Here is a 25,235-nt window from a genome sequence, read left to right as displayed (position 1 = left end):
CTTTGGGTTGGGCCAGTCCTGGGAGCTTGGTTTCTCTCCCATACCCTTGGGAAACCTTTATGTCAGTCTGAGAGAAAGCCTAACTGTATCTTTTGATTGAAGGCAGAACTTCCAGCTAGAAGATATTTTTCTGACAGAGGGTAAGACATCAATATTTCATTGGGTATCTCTAAGTCTAACTGTGTTTCATCATCATAGAAAGTGACAGTGACTTTCTGTTTATGCAAAAGGTCTTGTCACAATCAGCTCTCTGTTGTTAAACACCTTTTGAGCTGAGCTAGTGAAATTGTTTAAAGTCTCTTTGGTCACTGTTGGACAGAGAAGAAAATTTGTTCTGTCCAGAGTGCATTGTCTAGCAGTGATCTCCCTGCCTAGCCTAGGGGTAGTTCTCCTCTCCTCTCCTCTCCTCTCCTCTCCTCTCCTCTCCTCTCCTCTCCTCTCCTCTCCTCTCCTCTCGCTCCTCTCCTCTCCTCTCCTTTCCTCTGTTCTTTTCTTCTCTGTTCTTCTTTTCTTTTTTCAAAGATTGTTGTGAATGGTGGGCTTTGAGTTTTCCAATTGTAAGCATCAGTGATTGAAAAGAAGACATAACTCATGAAAGAGAAAGGAGTGACATTCTCTTATCTTTCAGGCTCAGCCCATGGGAATTTCCCCCTTTCCTGGAGCTGCTTTGGGCAGTCACTAAGCACAGGAATTGCTTGCCTGCTTAGATGGTAGGGAACCCTAGGCGAGAAGCCCAGCCCCTCCCATCTCCACAAAGGGACTGACCCCAGCCATAAGCAGGAGTCTAGCAACAAGACAAGCAAGGATTCCCACTCCAGGAGTAGGATTGACTAGTAGAGGTATTTTGTTTTGGGGCTATAGTTCTCTGGGCAACCTGACAGGGGCAAAAGGATTCAGGACCCCAACAGAAGAAGGCACAGGGCTTAAGCCAGGGAGATCTCACACAAGAGAAAGCCACAGGTCAATACAGAGAAACAAATGATAGAAACACATGAAAAAAAAAAACACATAAAAACCTGACAAAACCACATAAAACTGACAGCTCACACGCTCACACGCACACATACAGTAAAGACAACCAGAAGTGGCCACCACACATTCATCACACCTGAACAAAATCCAGTGATAAGTGGAATCCAGTGATGTCTCACATAATTCTGGTTCTGGACCCTGGATCAGAAGCCATTACTCACATCTCCTACGTGTCCAAACAGAAGGCACTCAACAAGACTTACCTCCAAAGGTAACAGACAGGCAACTTTCTAATTTATTTCCATATCTAGTAGAGGTGTCAGACTCCCCTGAAACATTAAGCAGCAATTGATGAAAGGAAGCCATGGGGACCTAGAATTTCTCAGGTTGTGCACCCCCTAGGAGTTCCATGCCTACCACACCCTTCCTTACTCCAAGGGACTCTGTGACTCCCAGTGTCTCGAGGTCTGGTCTCTGGAATCTTGGTGGACCCTCCAGAGATGTTGTGGGTATTCACTAAAGAAGACTGCTCAGACATGGGATTAAGCTAATAAAAACGTCTTTATTAGTCATCTAGCAACTATACTAGGTACTCAGGATCCTGAGCCTTTCTCAAGGTGGGCTTTTAAGCACAAAAACTGAATTAACATACTTCAGTTAACAAGAATGGTTAGCTAGAAGCGGGGACTACAGAAGCCAAAAAGTAAGGATAGCACATTTGGAGACTTTTGCAGAACTATGGACTGTGATGCATTAGGTCTATATTTCAGTTCTAGCAGGTGGTGCTGTCCACCTGCTGAGTTTTACAGTCTGAATGCTAGTTACTGAGTCAGTCATGTTAGGTCTGGGGGCCTACTAAGGTCAGATGCCCTGTTACAATAAGGCTAACTTTTGTTTACAGTAAAGACATACTAACTTCCTTTGCAACTCGTGCCCTAGGGTTTTACTTTACGGACTGTAATGCCTGCCATCCAATGCACGCCCGTTCCTCTACAACTTGGTGAGATGTAACTTCAGAAGCCACCGCCGACTGTATATTCACTCCCTGAGTGCCTCCATCTCTGTGCTTAAATCTATGCTTAAAAAAATCCTTTAATTAATGAACTTCTACTCTGCTTCATACTGGCTCGTGCTGGAATTCTTCTCTTTAGAGAAGTCAAGTACTACATGGGGGACCTCTGTTTATATAGCCCACATCCTGCCAATGCCAACAATAGGATTACGATCCCTCTAAACAGCCAGAACTTATATATACAATGTTAGAGTATAAAAGTCATAATGTGGCAGGGCAGTGGTGGCGCATGTCTTTAATCTCAGCACTTGGGAGGCAGAGGCAGGCGGATTTCTGAGTTTGAGGCTAGCCTGGTCTACAGAGTGAGTTCCAGGACAGCCAGGACTACACAGAGAAACCCTGTCTCGAAAAAAAAAAAAAAAAAAGTCATAATGTATTCTTTGCTTGCAAAAAATATGCCTGAGTTGTGGAATTTTGAGTAATTTTATTTTTTTCTATTTGTTTTTCTATAATAGCCATATTTTACTTTATTCTTACTGTCTTAGTTGGAGTTTCTATTGCTGTGAAGAGACACCATGACCATGACAACTCTAATAAAGGAAAACCTTTCACTGGGGTTGGCTTGCAGGTTCAGAAGTTTAATCTATTATTATGGTGGGAAATATGGCTGTGCACAGGCAGACATGGTGCTGGAGACACAGCTGAGAGTTCTACATCTAGATTGGCAGGCAGCAGAAGAGAGAGTGACACTGGGCCTCGCTTGAGCTTCTGAAACCTCAAAGCCCACCCTAGTGACATACTTCCTCCAACAAGGCCACAACTCAAATAATGTCACTCCTTGTGACTCTGTGGGAGCCATTTTATTCAAGCCACCACACTTACAGAAAAAAGAAAAAGAAAAAAAAAAAAAAAGAAGAAAAAAGAGGATGTCTTTTCCCTTATGCTCTCTTTTCATTCTTTTTCTAGGGTTTGATTTTCAAGACAGGGTCTTACCCACGATGGGATTGTGATTGCATTCCCAGTAATGTCTGAGTTAGCCCTTGATTGTGTGTGTGTGTGTGTGTGTGTGTGTGTGTAATGTGTGTATATGTGTGTGTATATATACACATAAACATATATATGGGAGGCTGAAATAGGAGGTTCTCAAATTTGAGGCAGGTTTAGGCTGCATAAATTAGAAACAAAGAATAGGACTGGAGAGTTGGCTCATTGGTTAAAAGCACTGGCTGCTCTTCCAGAGACAGGAAGTTTACTTGGCTTTGTGTGATCCAGGTAGTTATTATGCATCCCCACCCTTACAGCCTCACCATGTCTGGGGTCTGACCTCTCCATCTTTCTTGACTGATTAAATTTAAAAGAATCTAAGAAGGGAGAGAGGTGACAAAGAGGTGCTGCTCCAGATGACCAAGTTCTGGGAATGCCCGGGGGCCTTTATGTGAACAAAAGTTTGACCAGGTTGGAGAGATTAATAGATTTGCATAAAAGTTTTATAATGTTGGAGAGATTAAAGGTGAGAGAGATTTATAGAATCTTGACCCTTGGTGGGGGAATTGCCCCAAGGAACTACTTTTAAACAGGTCCACAACCCTCTTTTCCCATTAACCTTCTTTCTCCCCTACCTCTGGTCAGTGGGCTAGAAGGGAGGCTGAAGCATTTAAGAACCCTAAGTAATGTAGGTTTTGAAAAATCTAAGCCTACACTCATTAGTCATGATGAGCTGTTCTCTCAAATGTACAAGATCCCAGAAATCTTAGTCTGGCTATGATTCAAGAAGGAAGGCAAGAGGGTCATCAGGACCAAGGAAAGCATCACCTACTGACCCTTTCATAGACATGCTTCTGCTGAAGGCTCCAAGGCTGCAGGTACCAAAAACACAATCATGGGTTGGTATCGCCATGATTGGCCTAAGGTATTTTGTGTCTTGTTTGTTGGTAGAACTTTGTTTTAATTTGTTTTGTGACAGGGTCTCACTATACAGCCCATCCCCTAAAGGTTTTACATATGTGCTTGTTTGTTTTGAAACAAAGTCTAATGTGCCCCAAGCTAGCCTAAAGTCGTAATGTAGCTGAGGATGACTTTGAACTTCTGGTTCTTCTGCCTCCACCTTTCCAGTGCTTGTTTTATAATTATGTGCCACTACACCCAGTTCTTGTTGTTGTAGGGTTCGAACCCAGAGCCTACAATTATCTAGGTAAGTACTCTATCAATGAACTACATTCCCAGTTCCCTCTTAAGTTTTCTTCAAATAGCTGTCTGTCCTTCTTTTCCAGAGTATCAGCTAGCCTTCATCCACTATGGATTCTCTAACCAAAAGAGTAGTAGGAATTATTTGTAGTAAAAAATCTTAGATGGGTAGGGTGGCACACACCTTTAATCACAACAAAGGCAGGCAGATCTCTGAGTTTGTGTCCATTCTGGTGTACACAGTGAGTTCCAGAACAGCCAGGATTACATAGACAGATCTTGTTTCAAAAAACAAAACAAAATCAAAATTAAATTAAAAAAAAATTCAGCCATGCTAAATGACACATGCCTGTATCCCAGCTCTCAGAAGGCTGAGACAGGAGGATAGCTGAGAGTTCTAGGCTACTAGGAGGAACAGAGTGCAATCGTGTTGCAAAATTAAGTGAATAAATACATAGGAATGGTTTGATGAAAAAAAAAGAGAGAGAAAGAAATGTCAATGCTTTACTAATTTTAAAATGTTAATTAATTATTAATTTTATGTGTTATAGGTGTGGGGTCACCCAGAGACTCATTAGTCTGGATAAATTTTGCATACTTCCTGCCTATGAACTTCCCACCTTATATGTGATCAAACATGCATCCTGTTACAGTTTGGGTAACCAAGCTTGTTTACAGAAGTGAAAATACACAGTTTGGTATCTTACGTTAACAACAGTGCCCAGAATTCCAGGAAATTATCAGCCTTTGGGCAAGTAGGTGTTGCAGGAATTTTCCTGCCACATTGTATTTGCAGTGGAGCTCCGTGATTGGGCAGTAGAAGAGGTAGGCGGAACCAGGAGTCTGGAGGAGGAGAGAGGAGAGAAAGGAGGAAGGGGGAGAAGCAAGGTGTCTCTAGCAGTCTCGGTAGCTATTCATATCAAAAGGTTAGATATTGGGTCTATAATTCCGATTGTGTATAATTCCAATCTTGTGTATTGAGTATTTGCTAATATATAAATCCATTGGATAATATTTAAGTATTAAGAGTCTTCATTCGGCTGGCAGTGGTGGTGCACGCCTAATCCCAGCACTTGGGAGGCAGAGGCAGGTGGATTTCTGAGTTCGAGGCCAGCCTGGTCTACAGAGTGAGGTCCAGGACAGCTAGGGCTACATAGAGAAACCCTATCTCAAAAAACCAAAAAAAAAAAAAAAAAAAAGAGTCTTCATTCTACTGGGTACCATGAGCATGGCGGATATTGTTTGGGTATTAACCGAGCATTATGAGGGTGGCAGAGTTGAACCATAGGCTATGCTTGCAGTCATGGAGTTCACAGAGTTGGCTGGAAAAGGCAGAGGCCACGACAGGTTTGCATGGGTCCCAGGCCAGAGCTCATGGCTAGCTGGTGCTATGTTGGAGAGGGAACATAGAGCACCAACAGGGCTGTGGCTCAGGAATGAGCCGAGCTGCTCGCTGTTTTTTTTTAAAGATCTCCCACTACAAGTAGGACTTACAGGTTAGAGACATTTATGTTTTATAGATTTCTTACGCACAGTAATTTAAACTTAAAACATAACTTTAGGAATCACATATTTATATGGGTATTTTGTTTACGCACATGTTTGTGCACGATGTATGTCTGGAGTTACAGGTGGTTGTGAGTTGCCATGTGGAGGCTAGGAATGGAACCTGTGTCCTCTAGAAGAGCAGCCAGTGATAACTGCTGAGCCATCTATCTCTCCAGCTCCATTGTCCTGGCATTTTTTATTTCATTAGTTTACAGAGGTGATTTTCCTGTTGTATGGCTGGATATTTGTTAAAAATTTAACATTTCAACCAGGTGGTGGCAGTGGCTGGGGACAGGATGCCTTTAATCCCAGCACTCAAGAAGGCAGACACAGGCAGATCTCTGAGTTTAAAGCCAACAGGTCTACATAGTTCCAGGACAACTAGAGCTACAGAGAGAAACCCTGTCAAAAAAAAAAAGTTGTTCTGATTCAGAAGCCACCAAATCTTTTACCCTTTGAGCTTGGACTTTTGAGCTTTGAGAACTGTAAGAAATGTACTTCTATTGTCTATAAGCCAGCCTGTTAATCTATTCTATTACACCAACCTAAACTCACTGAGGGAATATTCAATCATCCTCAAATGGCAAGTTGAAACAATGTTCTAGGATGACAAAACCATGTAAATTGAGTTTTGATCAGATCGTGTCCTCTGTTTGATGATGACAAAATGAAGAATAACATCAATTATGTAGGACAATAAGTCTGTATCCCACCCATGACACCTCAGACCTGGGATTCTCATGACCTCCCCAGAGATGGCCAGTCTTTATTATCTCAATCATTTCCATAATTATTCCCCCTCCCCACACAGAGGCTTTTATACCTTTTAATACTTCAAACACAAACTTTCTAACACCCATTGTTCCAATTGTTGTTTTTCTCACATGGAAAAAAAAACTATAGAGCGAATTCCAAAAGTGCCTGTGCTTCCTCAGGATTCCTCAAATGTGACAAGAAATCATGAGAGACTGAGCCTGTTTTGAGTTTCTTCTTGTGAAATGGATTGGCATGAAACACCCAGTGTGGTTTCTGGCATTCAGGGGATATGAGTTGGAGGTCAGAGAAACCAAGTAAAGGGGCCAGCAGCTTTCCCAAGTGCTTCCTGGTCAGCCTTTGGCGAGTTTTCACAGTCATTGTTGGAGCTTGCGAGGCAGGGGGATGTCAAGAGCACACTTGAGCAGGGAAACCAAATAAAAAGGATATACAGTTTCAAAACCTTCGGATTGGCAAGGTTTGCAAGTCGGATAATAGCAATGGTGGTGCAAGAGGAGAATCAGGAATGAGAACTTTTACACCCAACTAGGGAAGTGAAAGTTGGAAATATTACAATAGAAAGCAATTTTACAGAGAGGAAAGGTGAAGGAAACACACGCATGCATATATGTAAACATGCACAAACAGGTTTATCTGTGTGCTTCTGTATATGCATAAGTGCATGTGTGCACATGTGCACTCAAATGAGATTCTCATACATATGAACTGGACCATGTGCACATAAGCCTGTTTAGGAGAGTGAAATGATGCCGTACGAGGGCAGAGATAAATGGACATGTCAATTAGTCCTGAGGTTTTCAGCATGGATAAATGTCAAAAATGAAGTGGTGCTGGGGATGTGGTACGGGCTGCAATCCCACCTATTTGGCAGGCATACACAAAACATTTAAAATATCAAAGCCAGCCTGGGGTGCAGAGTAAGTTCAAGGCTATCCTGCACAATTTTGTGAGATCTGGTCTCAAAGTAAAGAGTAGAATGAAAGTAGCTCAGTGGTGGAGCCCTTGCCTCTACCACTGCATGAGGTCCTAGGTTAATCCTCAGCCCTGCAAACACCACACACACACACACACACACACAACCTGGAATGAAGAAAGTAAACTGAAAAAGCCAAGAGTAAAAGTGATACACATCAATCTGTAAAATATGAAAACAATGCTGTGTGTTGTGAACACAATTTCCCCATTATCTCCACCTATCTGTGTTGAGGCCTGACCCCTAGCATAGCTGTAGCCATCTTGTTCCATGCCTCCCAGTCATTGACTCAGAGCAGAGTCATGCTGACCAGGTACCTTGTTATGTTCAGTATGTTAATCTTACGAAATTCCACAACCATAAGTGCTACCTAGGACCAATCAGAATAATGGTCAGTTAGAACTGTTTATCTGCAGCCAGTTCTATACAGAGAAACTTTGTCTCAAAAAAACCAAAAAAAAAAAAAAAAAAAAAAAAAAAAAAAAAAACCTGTTTATCTGGCCAGGCAGTGGTGGTGCACGCCTTTAATCCCAGCACTTGGGAGGCAGAGGCAGGCGGATTTCTGAGTTCAAGGCCAACCTGGTCTACAGAGTGAGTTCCAGGACAGCCAGGGCTACTCAGAGAAACCCTGTCTTGAAAACAAAACAAAACAAAAAACAAAGAACTGTTTAGCTAGCCAGAATAGCTTGAGTCAGGTCAACCACCCTGCCATGCTATGTATGAGCTCATTGTGTGTTTTTCCTTTATACGCTGGCCCTGAGAATTGTTCAAGGTCTAGCCTTAGCTCCTGAGTCTAGACTGTGACTCTGATGGATCAGTCTTGGGGTGTATGCTCAATACACTATCTCTTTCTGACTGAGACCGCTGTTTGTGTGCTTTGTGAGGCGATTCCTGAACCCCCAACACTCTGGCCTTGGGAGCCCTATGGAAACCATCAACACCTCCCTTCCTTCTACCTTTACTTTTTTTTTTTTTTAAATTAATTTTAATTGATTGCTATTTTTGAGATAAGACTTATAGGCCAAGCTGACCTCAAACTTGTGATCCTCCAGCCTCCCCTTCTTCAGTGCTAAGATTATAAGCTTTCCTGCCTGGCTTTATTTACTTGTTTGATTTTTTTTTTGTTTCATTTTTTATTTTATTTTTTTTTATGTATTCACCATTGCTCTCTTCAGACACACCAGAAGAGAGGGCATCAGACTCCACTGCAAAAGGTTGTGAGCCACCATGTGGTTGCTGGAAACTGAACTCAGGACCTCTGGAAGAGCAGTCAGTGCTCTTAACCACTGAGCCATCTCTCCAGCCCACTTATTTACTTTTTTTGTTTGACTTTTGAAATGAGACCATAGTACATTGTTCAGGATGCTCTTGTGTTCCTAGTTTCTTTCAATCCCCCTGCCTCTGCTTCCTGGGAAGCTAGGTTTACAGGTGTGTGTCACCTTGCCTGGATTCTGCCTCTTCTTTTAGTCTGTTTTATCCAACAGAGCACACAGGTAGGAGGGAATCTAGAGGGAGGGAAAGAGGGAGACCCGTGGCCTCTGGCCTCTTCCTCCTGTAACAGTGCCTGGCTTTGAGGGCAGAAGCAGTGCTAATTCCGTGAAAAACACAGCTGCCGTCAGGTGACCCTCTGTACAGTGGCAGGCCTCTCTGGGTTCTGCATTTTTGTTTGTTGCTTCCCTAAAGATTTCATACTTATTGTGTGTTCTCTTGTTGCAGCCTCCGTGTTTTCAGGAAGCCTTTATTAAACAGTCTTCTCTTTCTATTGTCTGTGTCCTGCCAGGACCTGAATGAAGCCTATATAAATGTGGGCAGATCTAGGACCATACTGTGCTCAGGAGGCTAAAATGTCTACGAAAAGAAGTCGAAGAGAAAATCTGGCAGGGGAGAGACAGCATTGTTAGCTGTATTTGCAGTTTTATTTATTTCTTAAATTAAAGAAATAAATCAGAAGCTATTGTGTTAAGGCTGTTTAAATCTAAAGCAAGTGTAGCATCTGAGACCCAAGGTTAGTTGCACAGGATGGACAGTTCTTGCACTTCACCAGATCATTTACAAAGACACAAATTCTACAGGAGCAGCCTCCGTGGGTCTGTCCTCTGTGCCTGGAGGCAGTGGGAAGTATGCAATACAGTGAGAAGGATCCTGAGGAGAGAAACCTGGGCGTGGCTCAGGCTAGAAGGTGAGTGTGAAGCAGGACATTGCCTTTATCACTGTTATTGCAGGTGCTGGAGAGCACAGGCAGAGCCTTGTGCATGCTGGCATGTGCTCTATCTCTAAGCTGTACTCCAGCTCTGAGGTTTTTTAGACAGGGTCTCAGTATGTAGCCCAGGCTTCCCTGGAACTCAAGACCTACCTGCCTACCTCCCCACCCCCTCAGAACTGAGAGTATGCTTGTATACAACCAAGACCTGTGTGTACACATCATCCTTGTGACTAAGCCCTAAACACAATTGTTTCCATATTCCTGAGGAAGTTGCCTATGTAGGCAACAAATAGGTACAAGACATCTGCATGTTTGCCATTCTCTGTCTTAGAACCTAGAACCAACCTTGTATTACCTTGTCCAAGGCCCAGCTGTGAAGGTATGCAGATGTGGGTGTGAGCATATGCAGGTGGACAGACATGTGTATGCTTATTATGTGGAGGTTTTAAAATATTTTCGTTGCAGCCAGATATGGCGCTATTCATCTGTAACCCTATCATTTGGCATGTTAAAGCAGGAAGATTTCCGTAAGTTCCAAACTGCACAGTGAGTCCAAGGCCAATGACAGAGGGAGAACTTGTCTCAAAGTGGGGATGTATATTGCTTTTCATTGTGTTTATGAAAGTTACATTTGTTGCTCTACAAAAGTGAAAAAAAAAAAAAACACAGCTGTAGAATCTACTGTCCTCCTGTCATAATCCCCACCCCACCCCCTTCCTCTGAAATGAACACTGCTGGAACTACACAATATAATCTTACCATTTGGGTAACCGAGGCAGAAGGATTATCATTTGAGGTCACCTGGCTGGCCTGGGGTACATAGTAAAGCCTCATATTTAAAAAATAACAAATGAATTTAAAAAACACTTTATATTTATATTGTATATGAGTATATGAATATATACATATGATGTGTGTGTATCTATTTGGGTGTTTGAGTTCAGGCATGTGTGTGCCATGGTGCAATTCTGCAGATCAGAGAACAATCTTAGGTGGTGGTCCTCACCTTCCACCATGTTCGAGACGGGGTCTCTTGTTGTTCCCGGCTGTGTGTGTCAGACTGGCTGGCCCAGAAGCTTCCAAGGATTCTTGTGCCTCCACTTCCCATCTTGTCACAGGGACACTGATAACAGACAAAATCCAACTTACTGTAAGTTCTGAGGATTCTAACTCGAGTGCTGTCTCTTGTATGGGAAGTGCTTTACCCACTATGTCATCTCCCCAACCCCACATGCATTATTTTTAATGTTAAGGCCTTGAATCTGTGCTTGTTATGCAAAAGTTTGTTTTTCTTTTTCTTTGAAACAGGATATCCTATGGGCCATGTTGATCTATAATTCCTAATATAGCCAAGGATGGCTTTGAACATCCTGGCCCTCCTATTTCCCACTGACAAAATTGGGTTTTTTTTAGTGATCTGTGTTTATTTATTGTTGAGGCAGGGTCTCACTATGTAGTCCAAGTCACAGGCACCTGCCTGCTTCTGTATTCTAAGTGCTGGGACTAACAGTGTGCACCGCCATGGATTCTTACACATCCTTACCATTAAAGGTGTGCACCACCATAGATTCTTACACATTCTTATCATTTTCACCAGGACCTAATAACCAGGACATTCTGAACATGATTTCAGCATTGGCAGTCCTTGTTGATTACCTCTGTGTCATGTTCCATCTTGTTGCTGCCTCTGGGTCTGCTCAAATCTTCTTTGTAGGTGTTAAATGTTGTCAGTAAAATGGGTGGGTCATAGCTCACATAGGCAACTCTCCCAGGCAAGGCGTGGTGCTGCCTGCGGCCTGTGACTCACACCCCGTCTAGTACTTGGTCCTCTGTTTATACGAGTAACTATATCTTTGGACTACATCATGAAACTTGAAAGTGCTGTGTCATGTCCTTAAAGTACTGACATATACCACCAAACTCCTTTGTCACAGGCTCTGCCAGATTTCAGCTCTACTAACAGTGCATATCCTTATAGGTATTGGACACTATCGTCCCTAAAATAATGATATTAATAACAATAAATCTCTATCTTTAAGTCTACTTTTAAAAAACTCCTTTAAAATTTTTTTTTATTTGTTTATTTTTTTGAGACAGAGTCTCTCACTGTGTAGCCCGGGTAGCCTGAAAGTATGTAGACAAAGTTGGCTTCAAACTCAGATATACCCCCAGCTCTGCCTCTGTAGTACTGAGATTAAAGGTGTGCACCACCATTTCCAACTGACGCCTTGTCTTGCCTTTTACATGCATTTTTTGCCTGTCTTTTGATTCAGATCATGTTTGTAGCGGGGAAATTTTCCCATTATGTTTGTAATACAGCTCGGTGATTGGGCTGTATGAGAGGTAGGCGGAGTGAGGAGTCGGGAGGAGAAAGGAGGCTAGCAGCCACCGACAACTGCAGATGTTTTGAGAGCAGTCCTGGGTAACAACTTATCAAAAGGTTAGATTCTGGGTAACAGTTTTAATTGTGCGGGCATCTTGTTATTTGAGCATTTCCAAATATATAACCCAAATGGATAACCCATAAGTTTTAAGAGTCTTCATTCTACCAGGTACCACGAGGATGGTGGGTATTGTCAGCCAAGCTTTGTGGATACAGGGTGATGGATTGGCAGAGCCATCCCCAATGCTGGCATCTCGTGGGTGCCCGGGCCTGCACATCTAGCTAGCTGGAGCCCCGGTCAGAGCCGAGGAGCAGCAGGAAATGGTGGCTGCCCTGGAACAAGCCAGACCAGGCACAGTTTTATAAATATTACCTATTACACATGTTTAATTTTTACAACACCAAAATAGTCAGTTATCTCTCTGGCTTCTGAATGAAGCTTTGTTTCTACTTTTAAGGAAAATGTATTCTTTTCTGGTTAAAAAATTCTATAACTCTGCTATAGAAAAGTTGTCAGTAGTGACAAACACAAATGAGATGTAGGGCTGAAGTTGTAGTCCAGTTGGGAGAGCGCTTGCTTAGCATTCATGAATCCCTAGGTTTAAGTCCCAGCACTGAGTAAATGGGAAGTGCTGGTAGATGCCCGTGCAAGTTGGAGGGTCAAAAGTTCATCCTTAGTGACATTGAATCTAAAACCAACACAAAGTGAGGAGGAGGAAGAAACACTGTCTAACCTGGTTATGGTGTCACCTTAGCAGAGAGAGGATTCTCACAAGTTTGAGGTCAGCCTAATCTATATAGATAATTCAAGGTCGGTCACATAACTAATATGTTACCTGCTTTGTTGTTTGTTCTTGTTTTTAATTTGCACTGAGGAGATAACTCAGTGGTTAAGGCATTTGCATATAAGCAAGAAAACCAGAGTTCGAATCTCTATAACTCATGTAAATGCCAGGTGGGTGTGACATCTTGCATGTAATCCCAACCTTGGAAGACAGACCCAGGGACCTTGGAGCAAGCTGGTTATCAAGATTAGCCTGGGGAGCTAATCTTGATAATGGGGAGCTCTGGGTTGGATTGAAAGATCATGCTTCAAAAGACTCAGGTGAAAGCACAATTGAGGAGGATTCTTTCTTCCTTTCTTCCTTTCTTTCTTTTCTGAAACAGGGTTTCTCTGTATAGCCCTGGAACTCACTCTGTAGACCAGGCTAGCCTGCCTCAAACTCAGAAATCTGCCTGCCTCTGCCTCTCAAGTGCTGGGATTAAAGGCATGGGCCACCACTGCCTGGTTGAGGAGGATTCTTAACATTAGCTTTGGGGTTTCATGTGTACCTGCACACAGCTGTGTACTCATGCACATGTAAGCACATACAAATTGCATACACATACCACACATGCATGAAAAGAAGGAAAAAAAAAGAACACCCAAATTGCTGATGTTTTTGTTATTTCTATCAATAATTTACATAAGTACTGTATATAAGAATAGATATGGTTCACATATAAATAGGTATAATTTGTAATACATATATATGTGTGGTATATATGTATTATATACTGGAGATTGAATGGCCCTTATATATACATGCATGTTAGGCAAGACCTACCCCAGTCTCTTATATATAACTATCTCTTTTTTTATCAAAAATAATGTTTTTAGACATAGTCTCATTATTTAGCCCCAGCTGGCTCCTGCTTCAACCTTCTGAGTGCTGAGAATATATAAATAGCTCTTACAGATATACACTACTATGACAATGTTTTTTTCTTTTGGTTTCAGAGATTGAACCGAGGCCCTTTTACATGGTAAACAAATGTTCTACTACTGAGCTGTGGTCACATTCCCTGATCAGATTATCCCTGAAGACCCATCGAACTGTTCAAGACACTCAGGAGCATGAGGTCATTGTCGTGTATCAAGGAAGTGTGGGTTCCATCTCAGGCTGTCTGGAGAAATGCAGAGGTTGGTAGCATCAGCCTCTTTGACATGAAGGTGACAACTGGATGATTCTCTGAAGAGCACAAGGTGTCCCCTTTGCAGTGAGAAGGCTCTGCTCCCACTAGGATCCTCCACCCTAGATGGCTCTGGCTATCCCTTGTGATGGAAACAGATGATTATGCCCCTGGGATTCAAGACTTTGGTTGCATAGGCCTCACCTTGGCTTATGGAGTTTTGCCAGAGGCCCTGATTCTCATGGGTCTCGTTTGCTGTCTTGCCACAGGCACTTAAGAACTGAGTTACAAACTTTCCTGTGTTTTCAAAGAGGATGTCACAATAACAGAGCTCCTGAGTTTGTTAGAAAACTGTGTGGTTTGTCCCACTAAGGTTAAGATGGAGGCATTTACAGTGGGAAAAGGACACACCATTGAAGCAGAGTTTCACTCTCAAGTCAGATGACTGTACAGTCATTATCATAAGAGCGCAAAAAAGTGAAATGCCCCATCACTACCTGCTTCCACATTAGTGTGTGTGTATGTGACACAGGGTCTCAGCTACAGCCCAGGCAGGGGTAGACCTCACTGTGTTGCCTGACTGCCTCCTAAGAGCTGGGATTATAGATGTTCCCCCACCCACACAAGGTACTCTTCCTTCCTTCTGGAAGGCTGCATTGTGATGTGGCAAAGGTATGAGTAAAGAGGGGTAGAGAGACTCAGGACCTTTGCTGGGTGGTTTAGGACTGTTGATCACCCAGGAAGCAGAGGTAGGAGGATCTCTGCAAGTTTGGGGATAACCTAGTTTAAAAAGCAATTGTGGTCCAGCAAGGGCTATGTATTGAGATCCCCCCACCCCCAAGGAGAATTAGGATCCAATATAAACAAATTCTCATACCCTTGTCCCCTGGAAATGTCACTGATATATCAATACACTGCTTAAAAGGGGTAACCCAGACCCAGGAAGACAAACATCACATGTTCTCACTCATAATTAGATCTTAGCATTGAATCTTTAGATTTGAACACTTAGATGGAGTGTCTGTAGAATCCAGGAAACTAGAAAGGAACCACTGGTGGGGAGGGAAGAGAACAATCCTAAGGGATGGGGTCAGTAGAAAACAGATTATGTAGAGGGGGAAGGGGAATAATGTCGAAGGAGGGGAGGGATGGGAGGATAGGGCAGAGGATAGGTGTGGGGGAGGAATGACTAACTCTGAGGATGTTTGAAAAGGCCATATGGGAATCTGCTATTTTAGAAACTTCATATATATTCATATATATGTATGTCAATATAAAAGAGTTACTACGCAGGGGACTTATCCCAGAAGTCATAGGCTGACAAATAAACAGTCCAGTGACAAGTATGGGATACTTCCTTTCACAGTTGTGGTCAAGGGTACCCCAGAGACTTCCCCCCCCCCCAAAAAAAACAATACAGATTATTGCCATTGCTCTTGGCGTGAGCTAGATTGTAAGACCATATTGTTGAAGACACCACACACATTGGTTACAGGACATACAGAAGTCAAGTTGGTATCAGCCAAGAAGCTTACTCCTTGCTGGCTAATTCTCATAGTACTTGAAGGTACTATGCAGGCCCTTGCGGGGCGGGGCATCAAAAGTCATCCACAATCTTACCCAACTGTGAGTGGTATGAACCATAGTAATAACCAGCATGGCAAATATGCCCATAGATGCAATAGTGGCATGAATGTTTTGGGGGTAACCAACTACTTTTTGGTTACTTTTTTGGTAACTTTTAAGTCCTACTCCATAGGAAAAAAACACATGCCTGGTATAGCAAGCTTAACCATGGTTGGAAAGTTAATTGGCCTCAGGGGAGAAGGACTGGATACACACACACAGCATACATTGGAATATTATACAGGTTTATAAAGGAAAGAAATTCTATAAAAGTATTTATTTATTGTCTAGAAAGTCAGTGACTTATAATTTGAATGTTCCATTCTGAAGGCTTGACCCCAGCTCTTGTGACACCATTTTGAAAACTGTGAAGTTGTAGCAGGTGGGCCTGGCTGATGGAAGCATATCACTAATGGTGGGCATTCAAGTGTCGTCTCCATTTCTGATTTCTGCCTGTGTTCTCAGTTTACTGGTTGAACACGTGATGTGGGAGCTGCTGTCCTAAGGTCTCACTCACTATGCTTTCCTCCACCATGATGGGCTGGGGTCTCTTGAACCTGTGAGCCTAGATGAGTGTTTTATGCCTTGGTTGTTTGGTCAGATATTTTAGTCAGAGAGACCCATAGGAAACTAATACAGGTCAGGAGAGATGGCTCACGGGACAAAGACACATGCTGTCAAGCCTGACAACCTGCATTTGGTCCGTGGAATCCACATGATAAAAGCAGAGCGCCAACTCTTCTGAGCTATTTTGTGACCTCAGACCTGAGGTCAAATCCCAGGACCCATGTGATGGTTGAGATCTGACTCCTCCATGCTGTTCTCTGAGGTTCGCTATGCACACTGTGGCACACGGGTACACATGAATACACACACATGCAGGGAGTGAATAAATAAGTAAACAAATAAATAAATGCTAAGTGTAATAAAAATTTAATACAGTCTGTTAGGATAATCATAACAAAATATCATGAGGTAACGAACAAAGGATTCTAGAAGCTAAAAGTCTGACATCAGGGTGCTACATGACCTGGCTTTATAGATGGTCACATTCCTGCTGTGTGCTTTTCCTTAGGGTCTTCATACAACTAGAGAGAGCCCTAGTTCACTCCTTAAGGCCCGCAGTGCTGCCAGATGAAGAATCATCGTTTGGGACCTTATAAGTTTACTGCCTATATCTCTAAATATCTCTGGTAATAGGACTTCAGCCTTGGAGTTCGAGCCCTCTTCAGTCCACAGCAGTGAGCAGTTTCTCTCTGGCCTCAGCATGGAGCTCCCTAGTTACCCAGATAGAAGCTGTCACTCCTGAGGGAATGGCAGCTGGGCAGAAGATGGGATTTGTAGCAGAGGAAGAGAAGAGCAGAGCTCTCACTGAGGACTGTCTCGGAGTCTTGAGGATTGAATGTCATCTTTCTACACTGCAACTCCAGTTGTGTGACTTCCTTGATCACCAACTTCCTGTTGCTCTTGGGGGAAAGCCCAGACGCTGTTTCTGCCTGTCCACTACGAGGCCTTTCACCTTGCTGCCTGCTGATGTAATCTTGCTGAGTTTATTCTTTCAGGCCAGGGATTCCCCTTCACCTGTAGGCCTGTGCCCCATAACGTCCCAGAACACTTATCCAGCCAATGGATCTCACCCCCTCTCCCGAAGCTTGTGCTGGATAGTGCTTTTTCTCATCTTTGAGGTCTCAGCCTAGAGGGAGAGGAGTCTGAAATCTGTGTGGCATATTTGTGCACGTGCAAACTGTATCCCTAAGAGACACTCTGAACTGAGAACTGAATCTAAGTTTAGGTGGATTTTGAGTTCTTTCCTCTCCCAAGTCCCTCTAAAAATAGCCTGGTACTTAGGGAATTTGTCTCAGATCCGAATCCAACAGAAAAAGGCATGACTGCCTGGGAGAAAAACCCATGGGCGGATAAGGAACTGTCTGAAATGGCTTTCTTTCTATTTAGAGTACTTACAATGTGTCTCCTCCCACACTCCTGAGCTCTGCACCAAAAACAAGGAGCTGACAAGATCCCTGTGAAGTCTGGTGATCACCAAGGAGAAAAATACAGAGTGTTGCATCCTTTGTACCTAATGTTCCAAAAGGAGATGCCGATGAACCAAGAACAGAACACAATTTCTATTTCACATGAGCAGCTGATCTTACTCAGTTTTGTTCACCAAAGCTGTGTATGTGGCTGTTGCTATAGAAACCAGATGTGATTAAATAGTTTACTGGTTTCAACTTCCATTTGACTTAGGGTGTTTCAAAGCTGGGAGGAGGATTGCTTCTTTTAAATTTTTTATTCATTTAGTCTGTCTCTCTCTTTCTCTGTCTCTCTGTCTCTTTGTTTCTGACATTCTTTCTCTCTGTCTCACTATCTCTCTGTCTCTCTGTCTTTGTCTCTGTCTCTGTGTCTCTCTGTCTTTCTCTCTCTCTCTGTGTGTGTGTGTGTGTGTGTGCGTGTGTAAGTCCAAAGACAGCCTGTGGGAGTCATGTCTCATCTTCTACCTACCCTGTAGGTCCCAGGGATCAAATCCCAGGAGCCTGGCTAGTGCCATTACCATCTTGCCAGCATTTAGGTATTTTTCTTCTGCTGCTTGTGTTTATTTTTATTTAAAATTCTTTTGTTTGTTCCTTTGAGACAGCCTCACATAACCCAGGTTGGCCTTGAACTCACTATATAAATGAGAATTGAACTTCGGATCCTCCTGAGTGCTGGGATTGTAGGTAGATTTGCCTTATTCAACCTAGGGTCTCATGCATAACCTAAGCAAGCATTTCATCAAGTATGTTTCTGTCCTCAACTCTGATGCTTCTGTTCCCGTGAAGAAAAAAAAAATGAGTTTGATATTTGTAGGACTTTATTCATTTTGTCACTAGTATTGGCATCCTGGCTGGAAGGAGGCAATGACCATCAATGGGTCATACGAGCCCTCTGGATTCTGCATCATATTAGAAAAGGAGATCTTGAGAGCTGCAGCCAACACTGTGCCTGCACCTTCTCCTTCTCCTGCTCTTCCTCCTCCTCCTCCTCCTCCTCCTCTCCCTCCTCCTCTTCCTCTTCTCATCCACAGGGTCTCACTTTGGCTTAGCAGGATCTTGCTGTCTTAAACCAAGGTGGTCTCAAACTAACAGAGTTCCTCTCTGCTTCTGAAATGCTGGGATTAAAGATGAGCACCACCACACGCGGCCTCATAACCTTCTTGCTCACAGCCTGTTCTTCTTGCTGTCTGTGCTGTTTACAAAAACATTCATCATGGAAGTGAGTTCTCTATAATCTTTCCAAGTTCTTCACATTCTCATTTGTTCAGAGTGGACAGTTTCCTGGTGAGACTCTAAGGAGACATGTTGTCTCCTTAGCTGCCCAATGAGGTGTATCATTGCTTCCTCTCTGCATTCAGCCCTCTGAGTTACTCATAGGACACACATGGATGGGCAAATGTCACTTAGAGATTGTTTGTTTTTCTTTCCAGAAATGCCTTCCAGGAGCAAGTATATGGAAATAGCAACAAGGTAGACGATAGAGCAATGGTCTCTAAAAGAGCTGAGCTCAGATTTGGGCCTTGTTTGGTCTGCTTGCTATTGCTAGAGGCTCGGTAAATTATGACGAAAGGAGAGTTGATTTTGCCCATGGATCTATGATGACTTTCTTACTAGAAGAGGTCATAGGTAACACAGGGTGTCATGTGTCAAGGGAGGGTGTGCTGTGACCTGGAGGAGAGCTACTCCCTAGAAAACCTAGTGAGCCCAGCACATACACATACAGGCTGGCAGAAGGACTGGGAATTCAAAGTTCTCTCTCTCTCTCTCTCTCTCTCTCTCTCTCTCTCTCTCTCCTTTCCTTTCTTTCCCCATTTTTTGAGAATGGTCTTATGTAACCAATACTGTGCTCAGGCTCACTGCTTAGCCTGATATCTGCTTGCCTCTCAGGTACTGGGATCACAGGTGTGCCTCCGCCACCATACTCAGCTTGAGGGCAGCTACTTGGCCACTCCTTAAGGTCCCACCTGGTCTCACTTCTCAGCATCATGCAGATGGAGTTTCAAGAAGAATATTGGAGGGAACAAACCTGGGTGACTTCTCTTTTTCCATAGCTGCTTTCTGGTTATTAACATACTGCCAAGATTCCGCTTCAGGCTGGGAGCACTGTTTCTCCTAGTTACTGGAAATGTTATCAGTGGACAGTGGAATGCCTTATGCAAAAAACAGTCATCCCTTGGGGCTATCCATCCTTCCTAACTTCCTTCCTCCTTTCTTTCTGAGTATCACACAGACTACACCTGGACCATCAGGGCATGGGGAATAGAGACCTAGCCCCTGATCCCTCTCTTACTCCCTGATACTCTACTCACATCAAGACCCCTCTGAAAGGTCACCACGGTGGCTGGAGCCCTTGGTGAGACTGCCATATAGTTCAGCTTCTACTCAGCCCCTGTTCTTCCCTTTCTTCTCCCAGACAGTGGTCACTCTCCCTAATGGGTCTATACTTCAAAGACTATCTCAAAATCAGCTTCCCGGGATGGACATCTGCATTCCCAGAGGGATTCATTTTTAGGACAAATTATTTCACATTTAATCTTCTGCTTAAGATACTAGGAAAAGCCTACCTCCTTCTCCTCCTCTTCTTCCTCCTCTTCTTCCTCCTCCTCCAGTACTGACCATACTGGTTCTGAGTTAGGGCCAGGAAACAATGAGAGAATCTTTCCTACACTCCTGAAAGGATAAGCAGAAGCCATTTTCTGTCTCTGGATATAAACTAAGAGCATGCTGTGGCTTCTGAGTTACTCATACATTGTGAGAAAATCATGGGAAAAGCTTATGGGAAAGGGGAGGCAAGATACAGTCATGAGACTTGACCTACTGGCTCTAATTATACTTGTCCAGCTCGCTCTGAAGCCAGCCTGTCTCTGCACTTCTCAATTTGTAAACCAATGATTTCATTTCAGTTTCTCAGGCAAATTCAAATGTCCTAGTTAAATACACTGTGCTTCAAAGGGATGGAAAATGCTGCTCAAAGCTGCCTGTGATAGCACATAGATGCAAGCTTAGCACTCTAGAGCTAATGTCAAGGGGATTCTGAGTTCAAGACCAGCCTGAGCTACAAAACAAGAACTGTTCTCAATAGTCAGGCTTGGTGGTACATGTCTGTTATTCCAGCATGGAGGAAGTAGAGGCAGGAGGATCATGAATTTAAGTCCAGCTTGGGCTTCATGAAGAATTTGAGACTAGCCTGGGCTACATGAGACCCTAACTCAAGTAAAGAAAACGTGTGTGTGAATGTTGTTTATTATAATGTTTCTCATGTTTTTGTGGCTAATTTACACATATGAAGACTCTATTTTCTTTAAATTGCCTCCTTAAAGGAACAAGAGTTCTACATGAACCATAACTAGTCCTTTGATGTTTGGTCTAGAGCTGAAAACATCAAATAATTTTTACGCTGCAGTAGTTTTAGTTTTATTTGCATTTATTTATTGTGGGATGTGTGTGCAGATGTGTTGGTTCTCTGGCCAACATGTATAGAGATCTGAGGATAGCTTGTAGGAGTCAGTTCTCTCCTACCATGTGGGTCTTAGGACTGAATTCAGGTCTTCAGGGTTTGTGACAAGCACCTTTACCCTCTGGACTATCTCACTGGCCCTAGAGTATTTTTTTTTTTTTAATGAAACATATAATCCATTGAACTAGTTAGCTTGCAGTGTCACTTTGACACAACCTAGAGTCACCTGAATTGCTCAGATCAGACTGGGCTGTGAGCATGCGTATGGAGTATTTGTCTTGATTGTTGTAGGTCAGACCACTGTGAGCAGTATCATTCCCTGGGCAAGAGTTCCTGGCCTGTATTAGAAAGACAATTAAGTACGATCCTGTAAGTAAGTCAGCAATATTCCTCTGTGGTTTCTGCTTCAAGTTCCTCCTCAAGTTCCTGTCCTAGTTTCCCCCATTAGTGAACTATGACCTGGAAGCAAAAGCCAAACAAATCCTTTCCCTCCAGACCCCCATGCCCTAAGATGCCTTTAAGGAAAACACACGCAGACAGGTATATACATAAGAATAATCAAAACTTCCTGTGTGCTAGGTACCATGGTAATGTTTTCCTTATAGGTTATATGTGTGCTTTGTGTCAAGTATGAATTCACTGGAGATTCCTAACAAGCCTGTGCAGTAAACACCATTATTATTGCCATTGTATTACTGGAGAATCTGTCTGATGAATTTCAAGAGTGCTGAGTAGCTTATGCAGAATGTGATAGCTCATCGTTTACTCTGAATTTAGACACTTTGAATCCAGCTTTAAACACAAGATTTTTGTTTCCAAAAAGTAGGAAACAGAATGTACACAGGATATGTAGCCTTCACACATACACACACACACACACACACACACACACACATGTGTTTTTGGCTTATTTTGGTCATTTAGAGCAGTCTGTATCGTGCCACTCAGAGAGCAGCTTCAGCTGACTCTCTTCCCCGTGCTGCTGAGAACAGTTGTAGAAATAGGGCAGTTTTGATTACAGACCTCTTTCATGTTCCTGAGGTTTAAGAAATACAAGCTGATCCAGGAAGAGAGAGGCAGATCAAGGAAAGGAAAGAATACTCCTTATGTAAAAGGTGAAATTCTATATTCTTTGAAAAGAGACAACTTTGCAAATTACAGGGTGTGTTTGGAAAACATTTTACTTCCTCCTTTTATATTTAGATTCAGGCTGTGCTAAAAGTTGCCAAGTGCTTTTGTGTAGATGGAGGGAAAGGGATTTAAGACAGTCTCTGGACCAGACCCTTCTATCATTTCCCCAGTGCTGATCAAGGGCATGTACAACCAGACCCAGCATCTGTATCCATTTCTTTACAGTTTTAAGGTTTTTGATTAGCATACAAGGGCTGCTCTGGCTTTTCACACCTAGTTTGTTTTGGTTGAAGCTTCTCTAGGTGCTCTCCAGCCCCTCCCCCTCAGTGGCCTTCCACACCTAGACTTCCATTGATCAGCTCCTTTCAGTCATGTAGGGCAACACCCCTACCAGCCCCTCCACAGGTAGAGGGCATGACTACAGGCGGCAGAGCCTCAAGAGATCTCAATATTAATGAGATACTTAAAGGCCAGAGGGTGTAGCCAATTAAGCATTTCTTCCCAGACCCGCCTCCTTACAAAAGGTATTTAACCTCAGGCCCACCCTGAGAACATGGGGTACAGCTTCATCCACTTTCCACCATGACAATAAACCTTTTAAAACCGTGGACTTCCTCGTGTCTTTGGGGCCCACTGTGGAGAACCTTAGAGGGGGCCTCTAACCAATGAGCTGCCAGCTAATCTCCTGCCAGAGGACCTCTCAACCACAAAGAGGCTACAGAGAGGCTGTCAACTCAAGCAAGCTAGTCAAGCCAGCCATGGCCCAGCAAAGTGAGTTGCTTTGACCAAGAGTCTCTCATCTACCCCTCAGGGTGCCACCGGAGCTTTCGCCCTCCTCCCTTTTGGCTGCAGGCAGGTCCAGCCCATATGCCCCCACCGGACCTCGGACTGAGATATCCCCATGCCAGATGCCTGAGGGACAGACATTCGGGATTCACAACTCAGCCCAACAGAACCCACGCCCACATACAAGCCACAGCCCCACAGATCTGGTACAACTGGACTCCTACCTGCAGAAAACACTAGTTAGTCTCCTGTCAGAAACACAGCCCTCAGAGATTGTCTTCCCACTCTGTTTGCAAGTTTCATTACCTCCTCTGGTGGTTTCCTTTGTTGTATAGCATTTCTTTAACTTCATGTATCCTGTCAATCCCTGGGGTTATTTCCCCTGAGTCATGTCTTTCACCTTGCATAAAAGTAAATTCAATTGGCTGAAGAGGTGTTCAGTGGTCAAAAACACTCGCAGCTCTTGCATAGGGAACACCCATTTCTGTCTCAACAAAAACACATGTACACGCACACACACATAATTAATTAACTAATCAATTTACTTTAAGGAGAAAGAAAAAATGTGTAGCAAAGACTTTAAAATCTTAGCTGCTGAAAGTACTAAGAAAAATGGGGGAAATGCTTCAAGATGTAGACATGGAAAGGACTGGAAATCGGGGTTCCAGTTCAGACAGCATCTTCACAGGATGTGCTGCTCAGGGAGAAATGGACCAGACCTCAAGTCCAAGCTCTTTGGACAAGGGCTGGAGTTCAATCTATGATTTTAAAAAGGATTTTTAATATTGTTAATTATACCTGTGTCTGTGGCTATGTGCTTGTGAGTGTCTGGAAGCCAAAGGTTCCAGGTCCCCCTGGAACCGGTGTTACAGGCAATTGTGTTCCATCTTGACATGGGTTTTGGGTATGGAATTTGGCTGCTCTGCAAGAACACTTAGGCTCTTAACTGCTGAGACATCTCTCCAGCCCCCGGCAGGGGTTTTAAATGTACTCAAGAACAAGCTCTGATGGAGAGGATTGAATTGATAGGGTCTGAGTACAGGACCACCAAGGTGGAAAACAAACCAACAAGACCAGGAAAAACATTGTAAATTTTAAAAAAAAAAAAAAAAAAAAAAAAAAAAGAGTCTGTCTATGCAGCCTAGGCTAGCCTTAAACCTGCTACTTAGCTGAGGCTCAAACTCATGATCTTCTGCCTTAGCTCCCATGTGCTGGAATTACAGATGTATATCAACCACTCTCACATCATAGTGGGGAGAGGGTTACAAGGTCTCATGTAGCCCAGACCAGCTTGCTGTATATCAAAAGATCACCTTCAGCTTCTGATCCTCTTGGGTCTACCTCTTAAGTGCTAGTATCACAGACATTCCCCATCATGCCCATCCCCCATGCCCATCTTCCAGCCCATCCCCCATGCCCATTTCCTCATGCTCATCTCCAAGCCCATCTCCATGCCCCTCTCCTCCATGCTCATCCTCATCATGCCCCTCCCCTCCACTCCCTTCCCTTCCACGTCCCTCCCCTCTATGCCCCTCCCCTCCATGCCTATCCCTTCCTTTGTTTTTGTTTTTGTTAGAGCTAATGAGCCAAGTGATGCAAGAAGGGAGAGTTTTGACAATGTGGCCTTGTCATGAGAATAGGGAAGTAGAAGCTGTACAAATGTCACCACAGAAAAAGTTGAGACAGACTAAATGTCCTACTAATAAACAGTTGCTACAGACGGCATCCTCATGGTTTTTTTCCTGGCTTGGGATGATGTAATTGTCAGGTCTGCTGTAGAAGGAAAGTTCTTTTCTTTTAGACCTCCTACTTAAAACACATATGTGGAAGTCTAGAGATGTGGCTCAATTGGTAGGGTACTTGCCTAGAAAATAAAATATTTATGTGGTAATTGTTTTCTAATTAGGTCATTTTACAATGTAGGAAAACTTTTAAGGTAAAATACTTTTTAAAAAATTATCTTATTTTATATGTATGAGTGTTTTACCTGTATGTATGTCTATGCACCACATATGTGCCTAGTCCCCTGGTGAACAGAAGAGGGTATCAGATCCTCTAGCACTAAAGTTACAGACAGCTGTGAGTTGCCATGTAGATGCTGGGAATCAAATTCCAGTCCTCTGAAAGAGCAGCCAGTGCTCTTAACCACTAAGCCATCTCTCCAGCCCCCAACGTAGGAAACTTCTAATCTACTTATCAT

General features: G+C 43.3%; 1 protein-coding gene across 4 annotated transcripts; it reads left to right on the top strand.

Annotated features, from left to right (window-relative positions):
- Window positions 1-24,671, top strand: LOC143441435 (uncharacterized). Of its 4 annotated transcripts, XM_076929799.1 has the most exons (7): window positions 1-140; window positions 629-1,243; window positions 1,912-1,972; window positions 4,146-4,175; window positions 9,536-9,642; window positions 13,830-14,012; window positions 16,704-24,671. In XM_076929799.1, exons 3-7 carry the CDS (start codon window positions 1,947-1,949, stop codon window positions 16,718-16,720), a joined length of 363 nt encoding a protein of 120 aa, XP_076785914.1. In that variant the 5' UTR covers window positions 1-140; window positions 629-1,243; window positions 1,912-1,946; the 3' UTR covers window positions 16,721-24,671. The 4 variants fall into 4 exon arrangements, 3 of the variants coding, with proteins under 3 accessions (XP_076785914.1, XP_076785913.1, XP_076785915.1); XM_076929798.1 differs by lacking the exon at window positions 629-1,243; XM_076929800.1 differs by lacking the exons at window positions 629-1,243; window positions 16,704-24,671 and having other exon boundaries at window positions 13,830-14,495.
- Window positions 24,672-25,235: the final 564 nt, after the last annotated feature.

The sequence above is a fragment of the Arvicanthis niloticus genome, chromosome 2 (genome assembly GCF_011762505.2).
Source record: "Arvicanthis niloticus isolate mArvNil1 chromosome 2, mArvNil1.pat.X, whole genome shotgun sequence".
Taxonomy (NCBI): Eukaryota; Metazoa; Chordata; class Mammalia; order Rodentia; family Muridae; genus Arvicanthis; species Arvicanthis niloticus.
The sequence above is the reverse complement of the archived record's forward strand: the minus strand, read 5'-3'. Positions and strand labels throughout refer to the sequence as shown.